The following is a 24,624-nucleotide window of genomic DNA, read 5'->3' as shown; positions in this document are numbered from 1 at the left end:
TTCCACCAAATATGATTTATATGTTTAGCAGACCATGAAGGAAAACGGGGATCTATAAATGATTAATACATGTGAATTAAACCAATTTATAGGTAAGCAATAATAAGAGTAAAACAAACAGTTACAGTTTCAGAACAGCCTAGCATAAAAATGTAAATATCTGTATAGTTTACCCCATACATACACAAGGATGTTATTAATAGAGCACGATGCACAATTTCTGTGCTCGTTTACAGTTGAATTGTTTCCTGCATTCCTTATCTATCAGCTCATAGAACTATTGCTACAGTAGATGCATTATTACAAGTTAAAACATAAAAGAGAAGGAGTTAGAAATTCACTGCAGAATTGTTGCTCAAGCCATATTTTACACAGCATAATGTGTGTATAGTGCTGCCATCTACTGACTGGCTGGGGAAAGGGCAGAATACAGCTTTTTACAGTGTTGTACTGTACCTAAGCTTAAAGGAGAAGTCCAGCCAAAGCTTGTTTGGCTGGGTTTCTCCTATGGATCACAAGAGTGCAATTAGTTTTGCACTCCTGTGACCCGTCTGCAGCAGAGAGCGGACTGAAGTCCACTCTCTGCTGACGTCACACGGATCAGTCCAGGCACCGTGTCATCCCTACTCTGGGAGTCTGGATCCACCAGGTGCCTGGATTGACACCCATCTTAGCCTCTCAGCGCATGAGACAGCTGGTTCCCTGCCCATCCACAGCTCAGTGCACAAGTGAGCATGGAGGAGCAGAGCAGGAGAGCTGCTGATTTACAGACAGCAGCTCTCTGTTTGGGGAGCCAAGAGAATCGAGCCATCGGCGATGTTCGGTGGCTCCATTCTCAGTGCAGAGGCGTCGGGGGACAATGTAGCATCCACCCAGGCAAGTATGATATTTGAAAGAAAATAAATCCCATACTTCTATTTTAAAAGCAAATGTAAAAGGGCCTATGCAGGCTAAAGGTTGATAGCTGAGTAATCTTTCAGTCGTCCCCATAAAAAAAAAATCCTTCATAAACTGATGGCAATCTGTCATTCCTCCATATGTAATGAACTTGACTTAGTACTTTTTACATTTTTTGGAATAAAGTTAATGTTCTTAGTCTTGAAAAAGCATTCATACCCCTTGAACTTTTCCACATTTTATCATGTTACAACCAAAAGCCTAAATGTATTTTATTGGGATTTTATGGGATAAACCAACACAAAGCGGCACACAATTGTGAAGTGGAAGAAAAATGATAAATACACTGAACACACTTTTTTTAGTTTATGTCATTACATGTACACCCTCTGTTGTATACAATATGAAGGCCATACAACACGCAGATTGAGGGACCGCCTTCATGACCATCTATATGACATTGAGAAAAATCACTCCACAAATTTAGCCAAACATTGGAATGAATACCATCATAAAGATACTTCCAGTCTGGCTATTCAAGGCATGGAGATAATCACCATGCCATTAAGAGGGGGAGACAAATTCAGATTACTATGTAAACGAGAAGTTTTCTGGATATACCATCTGAATACCAGAAAACATATAGGCTTACATTTCGACTGGGATGTATCATATTTTGAATATATGTGACAGCTAAATCAGTCAATAAACATGCATGTACACATTCGAGGGATAAAATATGAGCCAAACCAATAGTACTTTTTTTTTGTTTAGTTGGAGCACTATATGTTGAGACACTACAAATATTTTATTATTATTGTATGCACATAGCTCTTTAAATGAATATCTTCAAATAATTATAATTATACACGTTTAGAAAGAAATAGCTAAGGGGGTACCACATCCAATGAAAACTGTTAGAAAATTGTTTTTGGACATTTGATCAGACTTTACCATTACCAGAAAGGAACACTATATAGTTTTACAAAAAGAATAGTTTATTTAATGTTACAAAATATGTACTAAGTAAAAACAAGAGAAAATAGTGCTCTCTCTCATTGGTATAACCACAGGTGTATAGGAAAATAGTAGATTCCCTAATAGTAATGAGTCAAAGAAAGGTCAACGTTTCACTATCGCTTCTTCAGGACCTAATTCCCTTGATTGCAGGCAAAGGGATTCTGTATGGGAAAGAAAAAAGTATCAAAACTTCATCGGACAGATAGCCAATGCAGACAAATCACATCTATCAGTATAAACCCCATAAATAGTATGGGGACAGTGTATATACAGTGTTCCACTCACAGAGCAGAGAGAACACTCCCATGTGCGGCATGCCGTGTGCTGCCTGGAGGCAAACAGATCAGCAGTAACCATTAATTGTCAACTCATTGCAGACTTGCATGCCGCGCATGGGAGTGTTCTCTCTGCTATGTGAGTGGCAGACTCTATATACACTGTCCCCATACTATTTATGGGGTTTATACTGATATATGATATACTTTTTTCTTTCCCATACAGAATCCTTGAAATTTTGATAGTTTTTTCTTTCCCATAAGGAATCCCTTTGCCTGCAGTCAATGGAAATATGTCCTGAAGAAGCGATAACGAAACGTTGACCTTTCTTTGACTCATTAGTAATAGGGAATCTACTATTTTCATATACACCTGTGGTTATACCAATGAGAGCACTATTTTCTCTTGTTGTTACTTTGTTACTTTGTACATATTTTTATAACTCTATATAGTATTCCTTTCTGGTACGGGTAAAGTCAGCTCAAATATCCAAAAACTATTTTCTAACTATAATCATACACAGGCGTACATGCAGAGAATGGAATAGGAGCTCATTTTGAATTGCCCGCATTCCGATTAGTTGGTTTGCCAGATTTTTATGGAATAAGCATGAGGATTATTTTTGTATTATTACATATGTATACGTTCCCGAATAGATATTTCTAAATAGTTGTCTATGCTATTAGTGCCCAATTCGCATGACAGGGGTTACATTAAAATATACATATAATGCATGGATATAGACACATACATCTTTCAAACATATTCTTGTTTAAAGATCAAAAGTTAAATGTAGACATATGTAGGGAATGATGTTTGTTTACTCATTGATAATCATGCATTGTGCATATATTGGATGTTTCAGGGTGGATGCAATATTTTATCGATCGACTTCTATATTTGGTGCATCAGATGCATTTCGTAACTTTAAGAAGATACAAGATATGCCAATTATCCATATAGTCATTTGACCATTTGAAATTAATTTTGGCACACACACATATATATATGTAGACCGTGGCGCACAGGTGCACTGAGCGTACCGTTGCTAACGGCGATCATGCCGTTAGTGGCAGCATGTGCGGGAGTGACATTATCGCGGCTCCGGCCAATCACTGCACTGGAGCCTTGATACCCGGAAGGAAGATGGACACTTCGTGGAAGAGGGGACAGCTGTGACACTGCAGGCTCTTGTGTCAGGTAAGTGACACATAATGGGCTACTATGAGATGTATAGTAGCCCATTATGCTTTACCTTTGCAGGGAAACAAAGAGGAAGTAAAACCCATCAGGGTTTACTTACTCTTTAAGAACTATAGCAGGTGTGCGGGGGAGCCGATGCGTGTGGCCACCCACAAGCGCTCCACAGAGAGCCACAACGGGGGGGATCAGTCGATGTAAAGAAACAGATCCCGTTCTGACAGGGATGTAGAGTGTCTGTCCTAGTGATCAGGAACAGCGATCTCTGTCCTCCACTAAGTCCACTCCCCACACCATTAGAAAAACCTCCCAGGGAACACATTTAACCCCTTGATCACCACCCTTTGTCAGTCTTGGAGGATAAGGCCATGGAGGAGTATGTTGCTGACGCACTCTCAAGGTTTCATCCGCAAGTCCTCGTCTCCTGCTGGTGCTGGTTTCTTCTTTGTGAAAAAGAAGAGTGGTGAACTGAGACCTTGTATAGATTATAGGGGTCTCAATCGTGTCACGATTAAGAATGCCTACCCGATTCTATTGATTACAGAGTTATTTGACCGCCTCAAGGGAGCAACGGTTTTCACAAAGCTTGACCTGAGAGGGGCATACAATCTCGTGCGCATTAAGGAGGGCGACGAGTGGAAAACTGTGTTTAATACCAGAACAGGCCATTATGAATACCTGGTAATGCCTTTTGGCCTTTGTAACGCCCCGGCAGTTTTCCAGGAATTTATTAACGATGTCCTCCGAGATTTGTTGCAATTGTGTGTGGTGGTTTATCTCGATGATATCCTCATATCTTCCAAGTCCCTGGAGAGCCACCACACAGATGTCTGTCGTGTACTTCAGAAACTAAGAGAGAACAATCTCTATTGTAAACTGGAGAAGTGCGAGTTCCATCGTGAACAGGTTACATTCCTGGGCTATGTAATTTCCACTGCTGGTTTTTCGATGGACCCAGAGAAACTGTCGGCAGTCCTACAGTGGCCTCGACCTGTGGGTTTACGTCCTCTGCAGCGTTTTCTGGGCTTTGCCAACTACTATCAGAAGTTTATTCATAACTTCTCATCTCTGGTCAAGCCTCTGACTGATGTGACCAGGAAGGACGGTAACCCACAGAGTTGGTCTCCGTAGTCCATTAAGGCCTTTGAGACTCTCAAGGCTGCCTTTGTTTCTGCTCCTGTGTTGGCACATCCTGATCCTACGTTGCCTTTTATCCTAGAAGTTGATGCTTCTGAGACTGGAGTTGGCGCCTTTCTGTCTCAACGTCCTAACTCTGAGAGCGCTATGCATCCGTGTGGCTACTTTTCCAAGAAATTGTCACCTGCTGAGTGCATTTATGAGATTGGTGACAGAGCTGTTGTCTCCATTCTTTCAGGGCTAAAATGATCGCCATCTCCTTGAATGTACCACTGTGCCCGTTCTTATTCTTACTGACCATAAGAATCTTACATTCTTGTCTGAGGCTAAGCGACTCTCTCCCAGAAGGGAGCGATGGGCTCTTTTCTTGTCGAGCTTTAATTACATTGTCTCATTCTTACCGGTACTAAGAATGTAAGGGCTGATGCCTTGTCACAACAATTTTCCTCCACTTCCAAGTCAGAGTCGGTTCCGGGTTACTATGATTCCTCCTGATCGTATCTTGGCTACGATTCGCACCAGTCTTACTTCTCCTTTGGGTGACAAAATTCTTGCTGCTCAGGTCCATGCTCCTCCGGATAAACCTTGTGACCGCTGCTTTGTCCCAGAGAGTCTCAATACTGCAGTGCTCCAGACTTACCATTCTCCCAAGGCAGCTGGCCATCCTGGGAATAATCAACTCATTTGGGCCATCTCCCAACAATCCTGGTGGCCTAGTCTACAAGCTGATGTTACTGCCTTCGTAGCTGTCTGTCCCATGTGTGCTCAGAGTAAGACTCCACGACACCTTCCAGTGGGCCTCCTACAACCCATACCCAATGGAGAGAGGCCCTGGACTCACCTGTCTATGGATTTCATTGTCGAATTGCCCAACTCCCAAGGCAACACTGTTATCCTTATGGTGGTTGACCGGTTCTCAAAGATGTGTCATTGTATTCCACTTAAGAAGTTGCCCACCTCTAAGGAACTGGCTTCCATTTTTGCTTGGGAGATCCAACCTTCCATGTTGCCTGACTCGTTTGTTCCGCAGAGTATTCCCACGTTAGAAGAGCATCTCCATGGTCTTCGTTCCACTTGGGTACAAGTCCAGGAGGCTTTGCGTCATGCTAATGATAGGTACAAACTCCATGCTGACTGCAGATGCCTGCCCGAGCCTTCCTACCAGGTTGGGGACAGGGTCTGGCTGTCATCTCACAACCTCCGGCTCCGTGTTCCCTCACTGAAGTTTGCACCTCGGTTTATTGGGCCTTTCTGTATCCTTCGCAGGATTAACCTAATACCTTATGCGTTGGACCTTCCTCCTAGTATGCGCATCTCAAATGTGTTTCATGTTTCCTTATTGAAACCGTTGGTCTGTAACCGATTTAACACCTCGGTGCCACGTCCTCACCCTATTCTGGTTGAGAACCATGAGGAGTATGAGGTACAATCCATTGTCGACTCCCGTAGGTTCCGTGGGCGCATACAGTACCTGGTGCATTGGAAGGGGTACGGTCCGGAGGAACGCTCCTGGGTTTCATCCTCTGACGTACATGCCCCTGTCCTCCTCCGCAAGTTCCATAGATGGTTTCCCCTCAAGCCCGGTGGCCCTTCGAGGGAGAGGGGTCTTTGGCTGGGGGGTGTACTGTCAGGGCTGGCTTAGCCCTTCCTCCTCTGGGCTGGCCGCTCAGCTGTCGGCTAATTGCCAGCTCTCTTCCCACAGTTACCAGCTGTTCCCAATGATGCTCGTCTGACCTGCCTATTTAAAGCCTTTCATCTCACTTTTGCCTTCACGTTGGTCACATCACAAGGAACCATCTCCTGCTGTTTGTTTCAAGACTGGCTTGCTGACATCCCTCCTGGCTTCTTATCCTGCTTGCAGTTGCTCTCCTTGGATCCCTGACCGCTGGCCTGGCTGATTTCCCGATCTGGTCAATGAACTTTGGACTGGCTGACTACCCAATCTGGCTACTGGACTCTGGCTATGCTTGACTATGCTTTTTCTATTTACCTTTTTATGTTTATTAATAAACAAGTGTGATTTGATTATACTTCTGTCTCAGTCTGTTTCATGGTTTCTGACAAGCACTGATTGCTGTATAAATGTCAATGGTCCCAAAAAAAAAAAAAATGAATAATAAAAATGGCATAAATCTATCCATTTTATAGACACTATAACTTTTGCGCAAACCAATAAATATACTCTTATTTTTTTTTAACAAATATATGTAGAAGAATACATATTGGCCTAAACTGATGACATTTTTTTTTGTTTTGTTTTTTCAATTCTGGATATTTATAATAGCAAAAAGTAAAAATTATATGTTTTTTCGAAGTGGTCTCTTTTTGATTATAGCACAAAAAATAAAAACCGCGGAGATGATCAAATACCACCAAAAGAAAGCTCCATTTGTGGGGAAAAAAGGCCATTAATCTTGTTTGGGTACAGTGTCACATGACCGTACAATTGTCAGTCAAAGAGATCCAGTGCCGTTTCGCAAAAAATGGCCTGGTCATTAAGGGGGAAAATCTTCCAGTCCTTAAGTAAAGGAACCTCAGACCAGATCAAACGATATGCCAAATAGAAGAGGAAACAAATGTATTGTGCAGCGTTCATTAAAAGCACAAGTTTATTAACAGAATCTTACAGCAGAGAGTTGTTTCACAGGCATATTGGAAAAAAGCATCATTGGCGTCCATTAAGAAGGCTGAACAGCAAAGGTTAAACCCGAAGTGAGGGGTGAATACTCACTGATGTGTATACAGGCCTTGGAAGGTCTTATCTGGTAAGAGGATATATTTGTCCTGTCTATCCTTTGAAGAGCACTGGGTGTTGCACCTGTTAATAATTGGAAGAATACTTCTTTTTATTCACTCAAGGACTTTTGCTGACTTTTGGACATTACTTCTTCTCATCACAATATGTCATTCAAATTTTTGATTTTATTTTGATGGACTTTTTGTGTTTTTTGTTTTTTTTTCCTGTGCTTTGAATATATTGAGGAAGCATCTTATCACATATGTGACAGCACAACACGTTTGGCTACATATTTTGCATATATGGTGTGTAACATATTTGTGAGTGCTGCTGTTTTGTCATTCATTTATTAATTTATTTTATATAGCAAACTAAGGGCATTTTCCGTATATATGAAATCTAGTGGAACCAGTTGCCTTCAGAAGTCACCTAATTAGTACATAGAATCCACTTGTATTTAATTTCATCTCAGTATAAATACAGCTGTTCTGTGAAGCCAGCAGAGGTTTGTTAGAGAACCTCAGTGAACAAACAGTATCATAAGGGCCAAGGAACCCACCAGACAGGTCAGGGATATAGCTGTGGAGAAGTTTAAAGCAGGGTTAGGCTAATAAAAAATACCCCAAACTTTGAAATTCTCACGGAGCACTGTTCAATTTATCATCAGAAAATGGAAAGAGTATGGCACAACTGCAAACCTACCAAGACATGGCTGTCCACCCAAACTGACAGGCTGGGCAAGGAGAGCATTGTGTGAACTGGCTCCATTGAGAGCCGGTCACAGTCTCCTGACATTAGCATCCAATTCACAATAGTGTGAAACCAGCCTTATGGAAGAGTGGCAAGAAGAAAGTCATTGCTGAAAGAAAGCCATAAGAATTCCCGTTTACAGTTTGTGAGAAGCCATGTGGGGGACCCAGCAAACATGTGGAAAAAGGTGCTCTGGTCAGATGAGACCAAAATGTAACTTTTTGGCCTAAACGCAAAACGCTATGTGTGGTAGAAAACTAACACTGCACATCACCCTGGACACACCATCCCCACCGCGAAACATGGTGGTGGCAGCATCATGTTTTGGGAATGCTTTTCTTCAGCAGGGACATGGAAGCTGGTCAGAGTTGATGGGAAGATGGATGGAGCCAAATACAAGGCAATCTTAGACGAAAACCTGTTAGCCCTTGTACACACGGTCGGACATTCCGACAACCAAATCCATCGGATTTTGTCCGAAACTGTTGTTGCATACACACGGTCGGACAAAGTTGTTGCAAAATCCGATCGTTCAGAACGTGATGACGTTATTTCGTTACGACAGGACTACGTTCAGGCTAGTAGCCAATAGCTTTGGTCTAGGAATTTGATCTGAGCATGTGTGGCACTTTGTCCGATCGGAATTCTCTACAAACGATCGGACAAAGTCCGATCGGATCACGTTGTCGGAAAATTTTACAGCCCAGCTCTAAAACATTGTCAGTCAGATATTCAGACGGAAACAGTCCAATGGAGCCCACACATGGTCGGATTATCCGACAACATGGTCCGATCGGACATTTTCCGTTGGAATGTCCGACCGTGTGTACAAGGGCTAAGAGTCTGCAAAAGATTTGAGAATGGGGCAGAGGTTCACCTTCCAGGAGAACGACGACCATAAACATACAACCAGAGCTACAATGGAATGGTTTAGATCAAAGCATATTCATGTGTTAGAATGGCCCAGTCAAAGTCTAGACCTAAATCCAATTGAGAATCAGTGGCAAGACTTGAAAATTGCTGTTCACAGATCCTCTCCATCCAATCTAACAGAGCTTGAGCTATTTTGAAAAGAAGAATTGGCAAAAATGTCACTCTCTAGATGTGCAAAGCTGGTAGAAACATCCCCAAAAAGACTTACAGCTGTAATTACAGTGAAAGTTGGTTCTACAAAGTATTGACTCAGGGGGGCTGAATACAAATGTACCCCACACTTTTCACATATTTACTTGTAAAAAATTGGGAAAACCATTTATAATTTTCCTTCCACTTCACAATTATGTGCCACTTTGTGTTGGTCTATCACATAAAATTCCAATAAAATACATTTTTTTATTTGTAACATGACAAAATGTGGAAAATTTCAAGGCGTATAAATACTTTTTCAAGACACTGTATATACAGTAATTGTCACTTCCAAAAGTGTATTTCTTACACTAACTTTTCCACCTTGTTTTTTCCTGCCTTATTTTCTACAGAGCAAGCACACTATCCTAGGACTTGTTCAATAATACATTTGACTGTTGCTTTTCTAAAAGGCAACAGATTTTGTAACATCCTTTCTTCAATATTTTATAGAATATTATTTCAAATGTTACCATATTGTGGTCCTTTAGTGACCAGCTGCTCCCATACCTGTTGTTAAATGTTGGGAAATGGCATAAACAGCAGAACTTCCTTTTTACTTGACAACTTAACTACATATATTACAGTTTTACTAAACCCAGGACTCTGCATTCACTATATCTGGTCTCCCACAGTACACAGAACATGGAAACTCAATTATTTTAGTAAATATAAACTGCTAAATACCCTTTCTCATCAGCAATATATACATATACTGTACGATCGGCAGATGGATTGGGGACTGTGGAAGGAGGAGAGAATCAGAGAAGACGGGATCAAACAGACTTTTTACACAATGCTGAGGGCTAACCCATTAGGTTCCACAGTGAGTATAACAAACATGCTTTACTACATATACAGACTGATTTTACTGTTGTGGATTTAGTAAAACTTTAAGTTAACTGCTGTACTATGTGGATACAAATCTACATATTTTATTAGAACCTCTAAAGCTGAACTCCCGATATCGATTTTTTATTGCACAGTTACAATAGTCCAGCTTGGACCAATGTTATTCTACTGCACTGCTCCTTAATTCAGAGCAGAGTTGTCATTCTCAGGTAGGCTTGGCCTACCAGCAAGTTGAAATATTGCTGGATCACAAGCCTGTATGTTGCCAGTCAGCGCCTAGCCACACATTATGCTTTGTACACACGGCCAGACATTCCGACCACAAAATCCATCGGATTTTTTCAGACGGATTTTGTCCTAAACTGGTATTGCATACACACGGTTGGAACGTGATGACATTCGTTACGACGGGACTACGTTGAGGCTAGTAGCCAATAGCTTTGGTCTCATAATTTGATCTGAGCATGCGTGGCACTTTGCCCGATCAGAATTCTCTACAAACGATTGGAAAAAGTCTGATCGGATTTTTTTGTTGGAAAATTTGAGATCCTGCTCTCAAATTTTTTCCGTCTGAATTTCCAACGGAAAAAGTCTGATAGAGCCCACACACGATCGGATTTTCCGACAATATAATCAGATCGGACCTTTTCCGTCAGAATTTCAGACCGTGTGTACAAGGTATTATCCTGCCTACTTCTTTCTGGATTGACATCACTGCCTCTGTTACTGAAACCTCCCATTGTGAGCTGCAGTGTCTGGGCAGGGAGTACTTGAGACACAATAGATTGAAGATTTGACTCATTCGGAAAGGAAGTATGTTTTTTTTGTGCATTTTATGAGGCTTGTGCATCACGTGTAACTGTATTTGAGACTCATACAAGGGAATTTAGTTGTACTTTAAGTTAACACGGTACCTGCTTTTCTGTCATTTCTTTCAACATCTATACAAAACACAGGTATTCTCTCTTTTCGATCTCTCTTTTCAAACTCATCATAGAAGTCCACATAAGGGATGCTGATTTTCCATGCAGAAAGATTACGAGGTGTGTTGGGAGTAGTTGCAGAAAGAACCTCCACAGGTGAATCATCTTCTAATACCACAATACCTTCTTCAATCTGAAAGAGGAACAGTACTATAAAAGAAACAAACCGCAGCAGAGAGAGATTTCACTATACCACCTCTGTGTATTGCTCTTTATTGCTAGACTGCCCACGCTGTATTAAATAATTGCTCAAACATGTCCAAGGACAGCTTTTAAGCCAGTCTGATGTTAGAGAATATGTTGCTAATATTAAAGAAAGCTCCAGCTCAGAGCGAATAAAAGAAAATTCCTCCAGCTGAACTTTATACATCCTTGATGAATCTACCTTTATTATGAAAAACATAATAGTGCCAGTGCTACAACAAGAAAAGCTGCAATCTGACCATGCCCTAAAGAGGTAGTAAAGTTCTGGTGGTAAACTAAAAAAGGTGTCCCCATGCAGGTTTAAGTCATAATAGCCTAGTATGCACTGCATACTAGTACATTATGACAGACTTACGCTTAAGTACACACCTTTTTTTTTCACTGACTGGACGTGTGCCACTATACTAACAATAATCCAATGTTAGTACAGCGATCTCCCCCGCTGAGCTGTTGTGTTCTGATAGGAGGATGCCTCCCTAGGCTTGACCTACAAACGGGGCCCTCCAGCTCCCTGGAGCTTCCATCTTCACCCAGTCTTCCTTCCAAGTTTGAAACCTTCGGCCACTTGAAAGGCTGGGCAGCGGTGACATCACTCCTGCGCATGAGCACAGGATTCACATAGCAATGGCATGCAGAGCGTGCTGTGAATGTGATCTGTGCTGCGCATGTGTGGCTCAGATCGCATTACAGAAGAAATCTCTATGGACTTCTGATATAAAAGCTCTGTGTGTCAGCGGATTTTGCATTTATTAAGTGCATCTGTATCCAGACTGTAGCATATGTACTGTGGTATATGGAGGGGGTGGGGATTCTGTACACAGGATGCTACAGTTGCAAGGAAGTGCAACAGCTACTTGCCGTAATATTAACGCATTTGCAACAAAAATAACTGAATACTGTCCATGACACTTTTAATTTGCACTAACATATAAAAAGCTTTCAGGGTGTTCCCTTCTTCTCAGTCCAAGAAGTACCGATACACAAAGTTTTAGCAAAATATGGAGGAAAACAAAAAACACCCACACATACAAAGCAATGTTAATTGCACTGGGACATTTAAGATAAGGAAAGGAGTGGGATATGGAATGGGAATTGGATGTAAGAGTAAAGCTGGTCACTCATGGGTCCGTTTTTTCACTCAGCCGCCGGTCAACCACTGTCAGAATACACTGATCAGCACTGCAGCCGACTGGCTGCAAACACTGATCAAATGAAAAATTTCCAGCAAGACTGTTCATGAAAAGTCGATGAAGGCCATGAACAGGAAGAGCCATTGATGGATTGAAATTCAACTGGTTCTTGCTGAACCGGCCAAATTTTGATCCATGTATGGCCAGCTTTAATGGATAAGTGTCACAATTTACAAAAAATGTGGCCGAGCGGGGCTCCAGCTGCGCCACTCATTCACTGTGCCCTGTGTACGGCAATTACAAGGTCCAGAAGCCTTTGCTGCTGTCGGCTTGTCGTTTTCAATGAACAACCATGGTGCTGTGGGATGCCGTGGTGGTTAATTCGGTATTCTTGTCAGATTGTATCTGCTTGCCCAGAGCTGACCGGCAGGAGGAGGTGGTGAGAGGATAGCAGAGCTGCGCATGACGGAGGGACGTACTCTGACCATGGTGGTCAGGGTTCAACAGTCCTGATTTTTGGGGTCAGTGCAGAGAGAGGGATACAGGAAGTGACAGATTCAGGGAGTTTAGAGGGGGGCAGATTACACAGCACAAGCACTGTGCTGTGTAATCTTCTTTAAGGGACCAGGATCTGAATTTTTATTTTTACTTTTTGGGTTAACAAACACTTTAACATTTCTAATATAATTTCAACATACAGTAAATGAATTGAAATGGATTGTAGAATATTTGAAAATAGCAGATGGGCATATCTATAAGAAACAGAATATGCCCATTGCAATAAAATCATGATGAACAAAGAAATAACCCTCTTTACTTACAGCATAATCATCTCCCTCTGCCAAGGCATAACTAGGCAGCATAGCCCCTTCCATGGCTGTGCTCTTGAAGACTCCTTTTATTTTACTGCCAATTTTTCCAATCCCAGAGGGTTCTCCTCCTCTCTTTTGTGTGGTCCTGAGATAAAGTACATCAAAAATGCATCAAAGCATCATGACCCAAGCCAACAAGTCCTAAGGTGCAAATGTTGATCAAAAATAAAAGTATTTTTGTGCTCAAAGGGTGCATGTTAGAATGTAGCAAGAAACATGCAAACAAATAAAAAATAATGCCAGTGGCCACTTAAATATGGGGTTTCAATGCACTGTATGCCTTTCTATATTTTCAGTATATTGTCAGTGTATATTATTTTATTTAGTTCTGGATAAGTAGGAGTTAGGGACCATGTAACCCTAGCCTTAAACTTTGAGTCAGCAGTAAGAGGTCACCTGAAGTCTGACAGATGATGCCTAATAAATTGCACATCCTCATATACGGTCTCCCAGTTTCTGAGAGTACTGTAAAGAGTTTTCGTGTTAACAAATGTAATGAACACTAAGAAACTGTGAGACAGTTTGTAAAAGGCAGGTGACAGTGCAGCAACTATTAACATGGTCCCTTAAATATACAGATTGAAAATGTTTGTTATACTTGTTCAGTAAGTGCAAAAACATTCTGCTTGTCATCCAGTTAGCTTGTAACCTCTAGAGGTCAACTGACAACATAGTGCCATTGCTGCACTGAAATGCCAATACCTGGCCACTTTGCCTTTGTGAAATATAGAACACCTCCCTCTCTATGTTATGGAAATGGAAAGGGGGTGGGGGTGTTCTACAGTCCTGTTTTAGAGTGACAATTCTGTGAGGGAGCATTGTCACACTAGAAGAGGATGTATGTTACAAGATCACCAGATGAATATAAAGGAAAAAAAAGGAGACCTCAAAAGCAAAAAGAACCACCACATCTAGGTATGTAAATCTACAATATATTACATCTTTGTTTTTGAGTTTAGACACACTTTGAAGTGGAAATGTAGGCTCCAAAATGAAAATGGGTGGACAGGCAGGATCTTTAATAGCAGAAGAGACATGCTTTGTTTCTTCTGCATTACCTGCCTGTCCACCCCAGTACACTAAGTTGCGGAAGCACAAATTCCGCAATGCCGAATCTGACAAAACTCCCGAGTTATGTCATTGTGACCCGGCAAATGACAATGGCTGGCGATCAAGACACGAAAGCCGCCCACCCCAAAATGTCAGTGAGTTCGGGGATGGTGCATCGCTTTAAGTATACTTTTGCTTTAAGCTGAAGAGTCCAATAAGCTAAATAAAGCCTAGTATAGGATGAATGTTAAAAAAGACAACTAAACCCAAGAACAAAAATGAAATGTATTTCATTGTGCAGACCTTAGATGTGCTAAATGCCTTTATTTTTTTTTCAAGATAAGAACATTTTCAGTAAATACAGAAAATATCAGGTGATCTTGCAAGAAATGGAGTGTCCTTGTCACTTCCTGTGAGCTGCATAAATATATCTTTCTTCCCAGCTTTCTTCTGTAATCTACAAATGATCTTGACCCCCAAATAATGAAGATGAAGAGAAACAGATATGTTTGTAGTCTAAATCAGGAGAATAGGTTGACAACCATGGGTGACAGCCATGGCTCCCTCCATAGATGCATGGATGATTGACGTAGCTACCCAGGGACAGGAATTGTCCAATTTGCAGAATTAACAGTAGAAAAAAAGCAAAACAAACTTGAAAAAGGAAAACACTAATACAGCACCACACCCACGAGCAGTAAGCTGTAATATATTACATTTCTGGTTTAGATACACTTACATTTTTTTAAGGATTTACACAGTGGCAGTCTGTCCATAGGGGGCCCACATGCACCGCCCCCTCATCCATGCATCCGACCCCTCTATTTTTGAAGCGCATGATTAGAGCCTGGGGCTCTAACTGGCTTTAAAAAAGGGTGGGATCGGGGCGCAGCGTCCATCCACTTGTGTGACAATAGCAAATTAATATTCTCTATTGTCTTCCTGATTTTTCATCCTGGCCAATCAGGAAGCAGATTGGTCAGGGAATCCTAGGACTCCCGGCTAATCGGGTCTCAGTCAGGGCCTACTTTCTGTTAGGCCTGGAGGAAAAGCAATGGCCCTAAATGAGGAGCTGCAGCCTGGATTAATGTCGGCCTGATCTGCCTCCTTCCTAAGGCAAGGAGGCCTCTGATCACCGCCACATTCCTGTCCGTTCTAGTGGGGGGGGGGTTTGGGGAAATCGCTGCATCAGTCTCCCAGTTTGCTGCCCCCCCCCCACACACAAAAAATAATGAGCACCAGCCACCACTGGTTGTACAGCTGTACTAATTGATCACTGACTATTGAGATTAATGCATACGCTCAGTGGTGGCCATATGCCTATAACAGTGGTTTCCAAACTACGGCCCTTTATCTGGCCCTTGAGGCATTATTCCTGCCACTAACACCAACAATTGGCCACTATTCCTCCCACTGATATCAATGATGGGGCATATTTCCTGCCACTGACACCAACGATGGGGCATATTTCCTGCCACTGACATCAACGATGGGGCATATTCCTCTCACTGACACCAACTATTTCTCCCCCTAATAGCAAAGATGGGACATTTGCTACTGCCACTGGGCACATTCTGGCCCCCTAAAGTCTGAAGCACAGTAAACTGGCCCTTTCTTTAAAAAGTTTGGAAACCCCTGGTCTATAGCAATAAAAAAAAAAAAAGTAAAGTAAATGCATCTTTTCTTTTCTGTCTCTACAGATGTGCTTGGTGTAAAATACTGCCATCTAAAAAGCAAAGCAGTAGAAATTGTAAAGCCTGTCAGTTAGTATGGAGAGAGTTACAGCACAGAAATTTGTATCTATTCATACAGGTGAGTCAACACTATCATTCTCAACATCACAATTACATTCATATTTATATAAAATATCCAGGCAGCCATGTTAGAAGGATCTTCTGCCAACATTTCCAGGTCCAGCATAGTCATTTGTTACCATGCTTTAAGTGCAATGACATAACAGCCAGGCATACTGCCTTTACAAGTCTTACCTGTTACTTCAAAACATGTATTAATACAACCTGTCAAAGAAGCCTTTACTTTAACTTCTGGCTTCATTTTAATTTGATGCAGAAACAGAGGTCCCACTTACTATAAAGTTACTATTATTTAAATTTAAATGTAAAGGCAGTACGTTTTGTTTAAGAGGGCTCATATCCTATTTTCACCCTTGAAAGTATGTATATACATTATTTCACAGATTCCAAAGCATGTAATGAGCCAATAAGTTGTGGATGGCTGTTGCTGGTCTCAACCAACAAAATGATGTAAAAGCCTACTTCAGTGCAGATCTTGTAATTATAGGTCATCTATGTTGCTCTATACCAGGGTTATCAAGTTCAGCTGCCATATACTGCCCTAATTTTTGGGTAAACACCTTGATAAGGCAGCTAAAAATTACTTTGTTCTTTACTGTGAAATGTATAATGGTATACAGTATATAATTGTTATGAGTATGTGAGCGATTCATGATTACATACACCAGGTAGAGTGAAAAGAGGACATAAACTTCCCCTAAGACAATGAAGTGTAGACATAAGAAGTACAAAGTGCAATCACGATACTACACAGTGAAGCAATTCCAACATGCTGTCAGAAAACTCACCGTATATCATCCAAACTTAGGCTATTTCTGCAATGGGTACACGGAAATACAATTTACAGTCAATGATAAAATACAAGCATCTTGCTTGTTCAGAAAAAGAATGAATGTTTTTTTGTATCACAGAATGCAACAGTTGTTCTACTGAAAAAATGTAAGTTACTTATTCACACCTGTCCTGCCACAGTTCCTCAGATCTTTGCTTGGTTTAAGAGCTACAGACTCAGTCTGCACATCCAAGACACTCGAGAACATTTGATGCCTGTATTTCTCCTGTCTGTGCTTCCATCTACTGACCCATGTAGTGACGTGGGGCCTGGCTGGAGGAAGTGTGTTGGATGTGAAGAGGTGAAAAAAATTGGATTTTTATATCAGTTTACCTGTAAATTCATTTTCTTGGAGTACATCATGGGACACAGAGCCTTAAAAATAACTTAATGGTTATATAGGCCCCTTCAGGTGAGGGATACTGGTATACTCAATCCAGGAAGTTCACTCCCTATATAAACCCTCCTCCTTCCAGGAGCACATCAGTTTTTGTAGCAAAGCAATATCATTAAACCCCAAAAAGAGGGGAGGGACCTCTGTGTCCCATGATGTACTCCAAGAAAAGGATTTTACAGGTAAGCCATTGTAAAAATCCTATTTTCTTTATCGTACATCATGGAACACAGCCTTAAGTAAGAACTTAATGGGAAGTCCCATAGCAATGCTACTTGAGAGGAGGGAGACACAACCTGGAGGGTACCCCCAGACTTGAGGACCTATACTGCTGCGGCACACTGTGCCCAAAGGCGATATCCTCATACCTCCTTACATCCACTTGATAAAACTTAGTGAATATATGTACTGAAGACCAAGTTGCGGCCTTACAGATCTGAGCCATGGAGGCTCGGTGACGCACTGTGCAAGAAGCACTAACCGCAGTGGTAAAGTGCGCCTTAACTTGAAAAGGGGGAATATTACCCCTTAAATTATAAGTTGGAATTATAACTTGCCGAATCCACTTAGCGACAGTGGATTTCGACACTGCCTGTCCTTGCTTAGGAATAAATAAGACATCAGTCTTACGAATCTGAGCAGTTGTCTTTAAATAGATTTTTACTGCTCTCACCACATCAAGACAATGTAGTGACTTTTCTTCCCTGGAACATGGTTTTGGAAAAAAAACAATGGCAGGACAATATCTTGGTTGGCAAAAAGTCCGGACGAGGGCGTAACACTTAAATATGGCTCTTTACAAGAAAGAGCAGCCAATTTCGAAACCCTCCTTGCTGAGGATATAGCAACCAAAAATACCAACTTTCTTGTCAGAAGAACAAAGGGAATATGTTGTATCAGTTTGAATGACCGTTTTTAGTTCTTGAAGCTGGCTTCCTTGCATTAATCAGGGTAGAGATAACTGACCCGGAAAGCCCACATTTCTTCAGAACGTGGGTTTTAATAGCCAAGTCTTTAAATTTAGAAACCGTAAGGTAGGATTGAATATTGGTCCCTGCAAGAGCAGATCTGGGCGTAGTGGGAGGGATCATGGACTTTCCACTGCCATCTTTATGATTTCTGCCTACCATGACCTTCTGGGTCATGCTGGTGCTACCAGAATTACCAGCTTTCTTTCCAGATTGATCCTGCAAAGAAGTCGATGCAGCAACTGAATAGGGGGAAATGCATAGATCAGTGAGAACTGATCCCACGGGGTCACCAACGCATACGTTCCGCATGCGAGTGGATCTGTTGTTCTGGCCACAAAGTTGACTAACTTCATGTTGAACCTGGACGCTAGAAGATCTATGTCCAGAGTCCCCCATCTTTGGCAAATATTCCAAAAAATGTCAGGATGAAGAGACCATTCCCCCTGGAATTACTGCTGGCGACTCAAGTAGTCCATCTGCCAATTCTCTACTCCCGGAATGAAGACTGCCGATAGGCACAGAACATTCCTTTCTGTCCAAGTTAGAATATGGTTCACCTCTCTCTGTGCTGGGAGACTCTTGGTGCCCCTTTGGTGATTGATATAGGCCACAGCTGTGGCATTGTCGGATTGGATCCTGACAGGACAATCCTGTAACCTGGAAGTCCAAGCCTTTAGAGCCAGACGCACTGCCCGAATCTCTAGGATATTGATGGGCAAAGTTCTTTTGGCTCTTGACCACTGTCTCTGAACAGTTGTCTTTTCTAGTACTGCTCCCTAGCCTGAAAGGCTGGCATCTGTCGTTACCACTTTCCAGATAATTGGTCTGAAGGATTTTCCTTTCAACAGATTCTGGATTAGTAACCACCAACTGAGGCTTTGGGACACTCTTGGGGACAGCCGCATTGGCAAATCTAAAGCTTCAATCGTTTTGTTCCAAGTAGACAGGATACTGTTTTGCAACAGTCTTGAATGGAACTGGGCATAAGGAACTGCTTCGAATTAAGCCACCATCTTTCCTAGCAACCTCATGAAAAAGCAAATGGAGGGATTGCCTTTTGACCTGACCATACACACCAGCTCTCTGATGGAGTTGATCTTTGCCTGAGGCAAGAACACCTTTTCCTGGCTGTGTCTATGATCAGACCCAAGTACTCCAGTCTTCTTAGCGGTATTAAGGAAGATTTCTCTAGGTTCACTGGTTGTAATGCGTACGCTTTACTCCAAACGAGCCACTGACTGGTCTATTAGCAATAGATCGTCTAGGTACGCCAACACTGTTATGCCCTGTGCCCTTAACTTGGCTAGAGGTGGGGCCAGGACTTTTGTAAACACCCGGGGCGCTGTAGGTTGCTCTTTTGTGGGAGATCTCTATGAACACCCCCTGAGATATTAAACGGTCTAGTGCCCAAAACAGAGATTGTCTTTTCTCTGGATCTTTGGGAACGCTTGACCTTGGGAAACGAGACGGTGGAAAGTCCCCAAATTCCAGCTTGTACCCCAGCGTTACGGTGAAGATGACCCATCTGTCCTGAATTTCCTCTTGCCAGACTTCTGAAAACTGCAGAAGTCTTCCCCTCACCTTGGTGAGGGGGGTTGCCTCTTCATGATGAGGCTTTAGGATTCTGCTTTGCAGGTTTCCGGCCCCAGGACTTCTTTTGAGCCTGGGCCTGACCCTGAGGTTTTCCTCTAGAGTCTGACGGCAGAGGCCATCGCCACTGCCTAGAGGCAGAAGCCCCTGGCGCAGGAGAAAGAGACCGTTTAAATGAAGGAGCGTTTATAATTTCTTTTGACTGGCAAAAGAGTACTTTTGAAATTGTTTGGATATATTTGTCCAAATCTTCCCCAAATAGCTGCTCCCCATGAAAAGGGAACCCAATTAAAAGGTTTTTACATGGCGCTTTGGCTAACCAATTTTTTAACCACAGGATTCTATGCATATGTACTAGCATAAGTTCAAGGCGGGATGCCTGGTGAATAGAATCTTTAATGGCATCTATGGCAAAGCATAATGCTTTTGGTAGCTCAGCCAATTATCAAGCTTGTTGTGCAGGAACCTCTTGAAGGGCCTGTCTAAATTGGTCCTTTAGGGATTGACAGACACCTATTGCAGCGACTACAGGCTGAGTAATGGCACCTGCCAAGGAAAAAGCAGATTTTAACAGGAATTCCAACCTTTTATCTGTTGGATCCTTAAGCATTTGTGCATTATTTCCTGGATAAGTTAGACTTTTATTCACACTGGAAATCACAGCGTCAACTGCTGGTACTTTCCATTTTTTGGTGAATTTCTCCTCCATGGGATAGAGAACTGAAAATCTATTTGGAGGAAGAAAATGCTTATCCGGGTGATCCCATTCAGCAAAAATAAGGTGTTCTAGTAATGCATGGACAGGAAACACATGCAAAGGCTGTGAAGGTTTTAAGGAACCCAAGGAAGAAACCGAGTTTTCAGGAGACTCCGTTAGGGGTAGCATGAAAGTAGAATGAACCATCTCCGTAAGAGATTGTATCAGCAATTTCTCAGATTGTGAGGCTGAAAAAGGTTCATCCACCGTTGTTTCCTCTGCAGAGGAATCATCGGTTTGTTTTTCCTCCTGATCATCTGAGGGTAACACCTCATCTTGTGCCCACTGTTCCCCTTGCAAAAGGTCTAAAATGGGGGAGGGGGAATCTAGCACGCTTCCTATCCATTTGAATGGAGATTGCGATTAAAGCCGCTAGTCTTCCTTTAAGACCCTGCAGGGTGGAGGAAAGGACATCTTCAGTCAGTAATAAAGGGGCTGAGATGTGAGAAGCAGTTGCACCATCAATTTGTTCCAATGGCTCACCCTGGCTTGCCATAATTGGTAATTCTGGTGAGGATGACAGTGTGGAGATGCAACTGGAGATCCTAGTGCCTGGGGGTGACACCTTTGATACCTTTTTGGTCTTTGTGGTGTCTTTTTTGGTACGCATAGTCCTAAGCACAAAAACAGAGGCACTATTAAATTGCACTTATTCACTGAACATAGTCATGACAGTAAAGCCGCTATTAAGTTCAGCTTAGTGCTGGGAAAAAAGTCCTTCCTGTATCAGGAATGCCACTTGCTGCCCTTCCATGCCCCACCGCTCCTGTGTCCCAGTGTAGGCTGCTTGCTGCTGTGGATGCTGTGCCGCTGCCGAGGAGAGACTGCTCCAGCTGTTCCTTTAAGCCTCCGTGTGTCCTCATGGATGTTGCATGGTGCCGCGCCTAGGCCCTACCCTCTTCGTAAACCCTCCTTTTCATTTGAAAAAACATTCCTCTGCAGACCCAGCACGAGGTGGGGGGAGGGGCAGAGCCCATTATACAGCATGGCAGAGGACAAACAACTTTGTAGAAAAAACCGGGACCTCTGCACCCTCCCCACAGAGGGGGAGTATTTACAAGGGGGGGGGGGGTACAACCACTGCTGTCTCCCTAACCCTTCTGGTCCAGTCAGGGGGGAGAAAAGCATTTGCAGATCTCTTACCTTGAGAGGAATCCTCCCTGCACACGCTGGTGTGGCCACACACAGACTGACACTGAGCTGAAGTGAAGACAACAGATTAAGGTATGTGTATACACTCCCTCTCCTCTCTGGAGATTTAAGGCATAACAATATTTTTTCCCTTAAAGAAGAAAGCATAGGTGGACTTTTTAGTTTTTAAGTTTCTTCCCTTACCCTATCCCCACCACAGGATTTGCTGAATTAACAGACAATCCAACCTTCACCCATCACGGCGGGCTGCGTTTAGAAAACCTTCAAGGACTGGGTCCCTTTATATTGGGGTTCCACTCCCTTGGACCTGTAAAAAGCACCTCACCAAAGCTTTAGGTAATATAGCATGACCAAAGCCCTGGGTCTCTCCCTGCAAAGAGAGGTATTACAGGCAAAACCTCGTGCTTCGGATACGAGGCCCAGGTACCACCCACTTTGGAATCAGTGGCACTTTGGATGGATCTGGTCTATGGAGGCTATTTAAATCCAGCATGGATCCCTTCTGGAGCTCCTCAGAGCACATCTTCACTCGTGACCAACACCTTAGACACTGGCAAAAAAACTTTTGTGCTCCTGGAAGGAGGAGGGGTTATATAGGGGGTGAACTTCCTGGATTGGGTATACCAGTGTCCATCACCTGAAGGTGCCTATATACCCATTAAGTTATTACTTAAGGCTCTGTGTCCCATGATGTATGATAAAAAAACATAGGAACAAGAATCGAGACAGATAAGTGTATACCTTCTTCCTTTAGGTTAGTAACAGAGCTGCTTTAAAGCAGCTGCACCTTTCTTGTAAAAATGTATATTGTAATGAGCCTTATTAAATCAGTGTTATAAAAAGACTATATCTTTATTTCATTAAAAAAATATTTTGCCAAGGTCTGCCTAACTTGATAACGTGGTTGTAAAGTTGAAAGGTTTTTTACTTTAATGCATTACATGAAGCCCCCCCCCCCCCAATACTCACCTGAGCCCGATCTCGATCCAGCACTATGCACTTATGCAATATCTCTTCTCCCATCTCCTAGCCCTCACAGGGTTGGCAGAGTGCCATTGACTCCTGGTACTGTCAGTCAAAACCTGTGAGCAAAGAGCAGTGGGTGGGGCGATGTCTGAATAGACGTAAACAGCCTGGCTCAAGAGCGAGCAGGGTACCCTATAGGAAGCAGCTTCCTATGGGGGCACTCGGCGGGGGGTGAACGAGGATGCCAGAAGAGGGGGATTGGGGCTGCTCTGTACAAAACCATTGCATAGAGCAAGTAAGAAGAACATTTTTTTATTATTAAAATAAACAGGAAGTTTTACAATCTGGCTTACTGTTGCTACAATAAATATGATGGACGCTTACATCATCACTGTTTTTTGTGGAGGAAGTACTCTCTATGCTCTATGTCCCAGAATTCAGTGCATCAGGGGAAACTCAGTCAACTGGTCAGTTAAGGTGTGAGGGGTGAAGAAGGGGAGCAGATTCGTTGAAACTCAAACATTACCAAAATCATGCTTGCTTTCTGGGCATTATCTTCGCCCGAGTGTGCAGTTACAGAGACTGGTGTATTGCCCTTCCATGGTAGAAAAGGGAGCGTGTGAATGTTCCACCAATCAGCAGGAGGGACAAACAGAAGGGGAACGGGCAGGGGTGAGTTTCCTTTGATGCACGGAGAGAAACAAAGAGGCTTCAACTGTTAGTCTCTCCTAAAAATATTAACTGGCTATTATGCTGATCCTCCTGAACCTGTACTTTGAATAAATGACCTGGCACTGGTATGCAGATAAGGACTTTTCTGATAAGCATACTTGTTCCAAGACAATGACAAAGTATTACAAAAAAAAATGGCGTGGGTCAAGACTATTGTCAGGCAGCTAGTATTTTCAGAGAGAACAACAATGGCAGCCCTATTTTTTCTCTTTCAAAGGGTTTACTTTATAGTAGAACTAAAGGCAAAACTTTTTCATTTTGGATAGAGTAAGAGAGGGTTATAGCCCATCAGGTTTTTTTTTCCCCTTTCTGTGTCCCATTGGGGAGAATTATCTTCATGTCCTCTCCCATAGCCTAAACAGGAAGTGAGAGAAATCCCTCCAAAGGTAGGGAATCTTCGGATGTCACCAGAACTAGTGTCCCCATTAGAATATTTCCACTCTATTGTTGTTCTGGGGACAACCCAAAATGTTGGATTTTTTTCTGCTTCACCTCTTAGTGATAACAGTAAACAGGATAAATAGGGACAGTGAATCTCACTAACAAGGGCACAGACAGCAATACAAAACTCACAGATGTTCTAATTGCTCTCTACACATTTGAAAACTAAACAAAAATAAAAAATAAATAAAAATTGCCTTTAGTTATACTTTAAGCATTCCTATCATATCCTAGGAAATGCATTGTTATTTTTAATTCCGAAGTCTGGTTAATATATTATACATGGCCCCATTTGCAAATGTCTCAGCACCTAGAAGATGCTATTCTCATCCCAGGGTTGATTGCAAATGGACATTATAGCATATTACAGAAGCCAGGGAATCCTTTAGCCAGGGACAATGAGTCTATAGCACAAGCTGCTATGAGCGGATACATCATTAAAGTATTTATCAACATTTTCTGGCTTGACTCCACTTTAAGCCTGAGGCTGAGTTCACATGAAGCAGACCCGTTGGATGGACCTGCTGACATTGTTCCGTCTCTGCTCACTGTGCAGGGACAGATCTGTCAGAGTTCCGCTGTTCTCTATGGGGAGATCGGATGAAAACGGACAGCCTGTTAGTTTTCATCTGATCAGCTGGCAGGCGGGTCACATCTCCGCTGACATCCGCCTGCCCATAGAAGCCAATGGGTGGCCCGTTCGGATCCTCCTGAAAAATGGACAGGCAGATCCAAGCAGGCT

General features: G+C 42.5%; 1 protein-coding gene across 3 annotated transcripts in view; it reads right to left on the bottom strand.

Moving 5' to 3' along the window:
• SNX14 (sorting nexin 14) overlaps positions 1–24,624 on the bottom strand; it is a 154,164-nt gene that overhangs the window by 52,832 nt on the left and 76,708 nt on the right. For 2 of the 3 annotated variants that reach the window (XM_077487303.1, XM_077487302.1), the window contains exons 16-18: positions 16,836–16,862; positions 13,133–13,268; positions 10,909–11,110 (exon numbers count right to left, since the gene is read on the bottom strand). In XM_077487303.1, coding sequence (XP_077343429.1) covers positions 10,909–11,110; positions 13,133–13,268; positions 16,836–16,862 — 365 coding nt within the window. The remainder of the gene's footprint in view (positions 1–10,908; positions 11,111–13,132; positions 13,269–16,835; positions 16,863–24,624) is intronic. The other variant, XM_077487304.1, reaches the window with a different exon arrangement.

Source organism: Lithobates pipiens, unplaced genomic scaffold (assembly GCF_037356315.1).
Source record: "Lithobates pipiens isolate NorthernLeopardFrog02 unplaced genomic scaffold, aLitPip1_a1.2 Scaffold_18, whole genome shotgun sequence".
In the NCBI taxonomy this organism is placed as follows: Eukaryota; Metazoa; Chordata; class Amphibia; order Anura; family Ranidae; genus Lithobates; species Lithobates pipiens.
The sequence above is the reverse complement of the archived record's forward strand: the minus strand, read 5'-3'. Positions and strand labels throughout refer to the sequence as shown.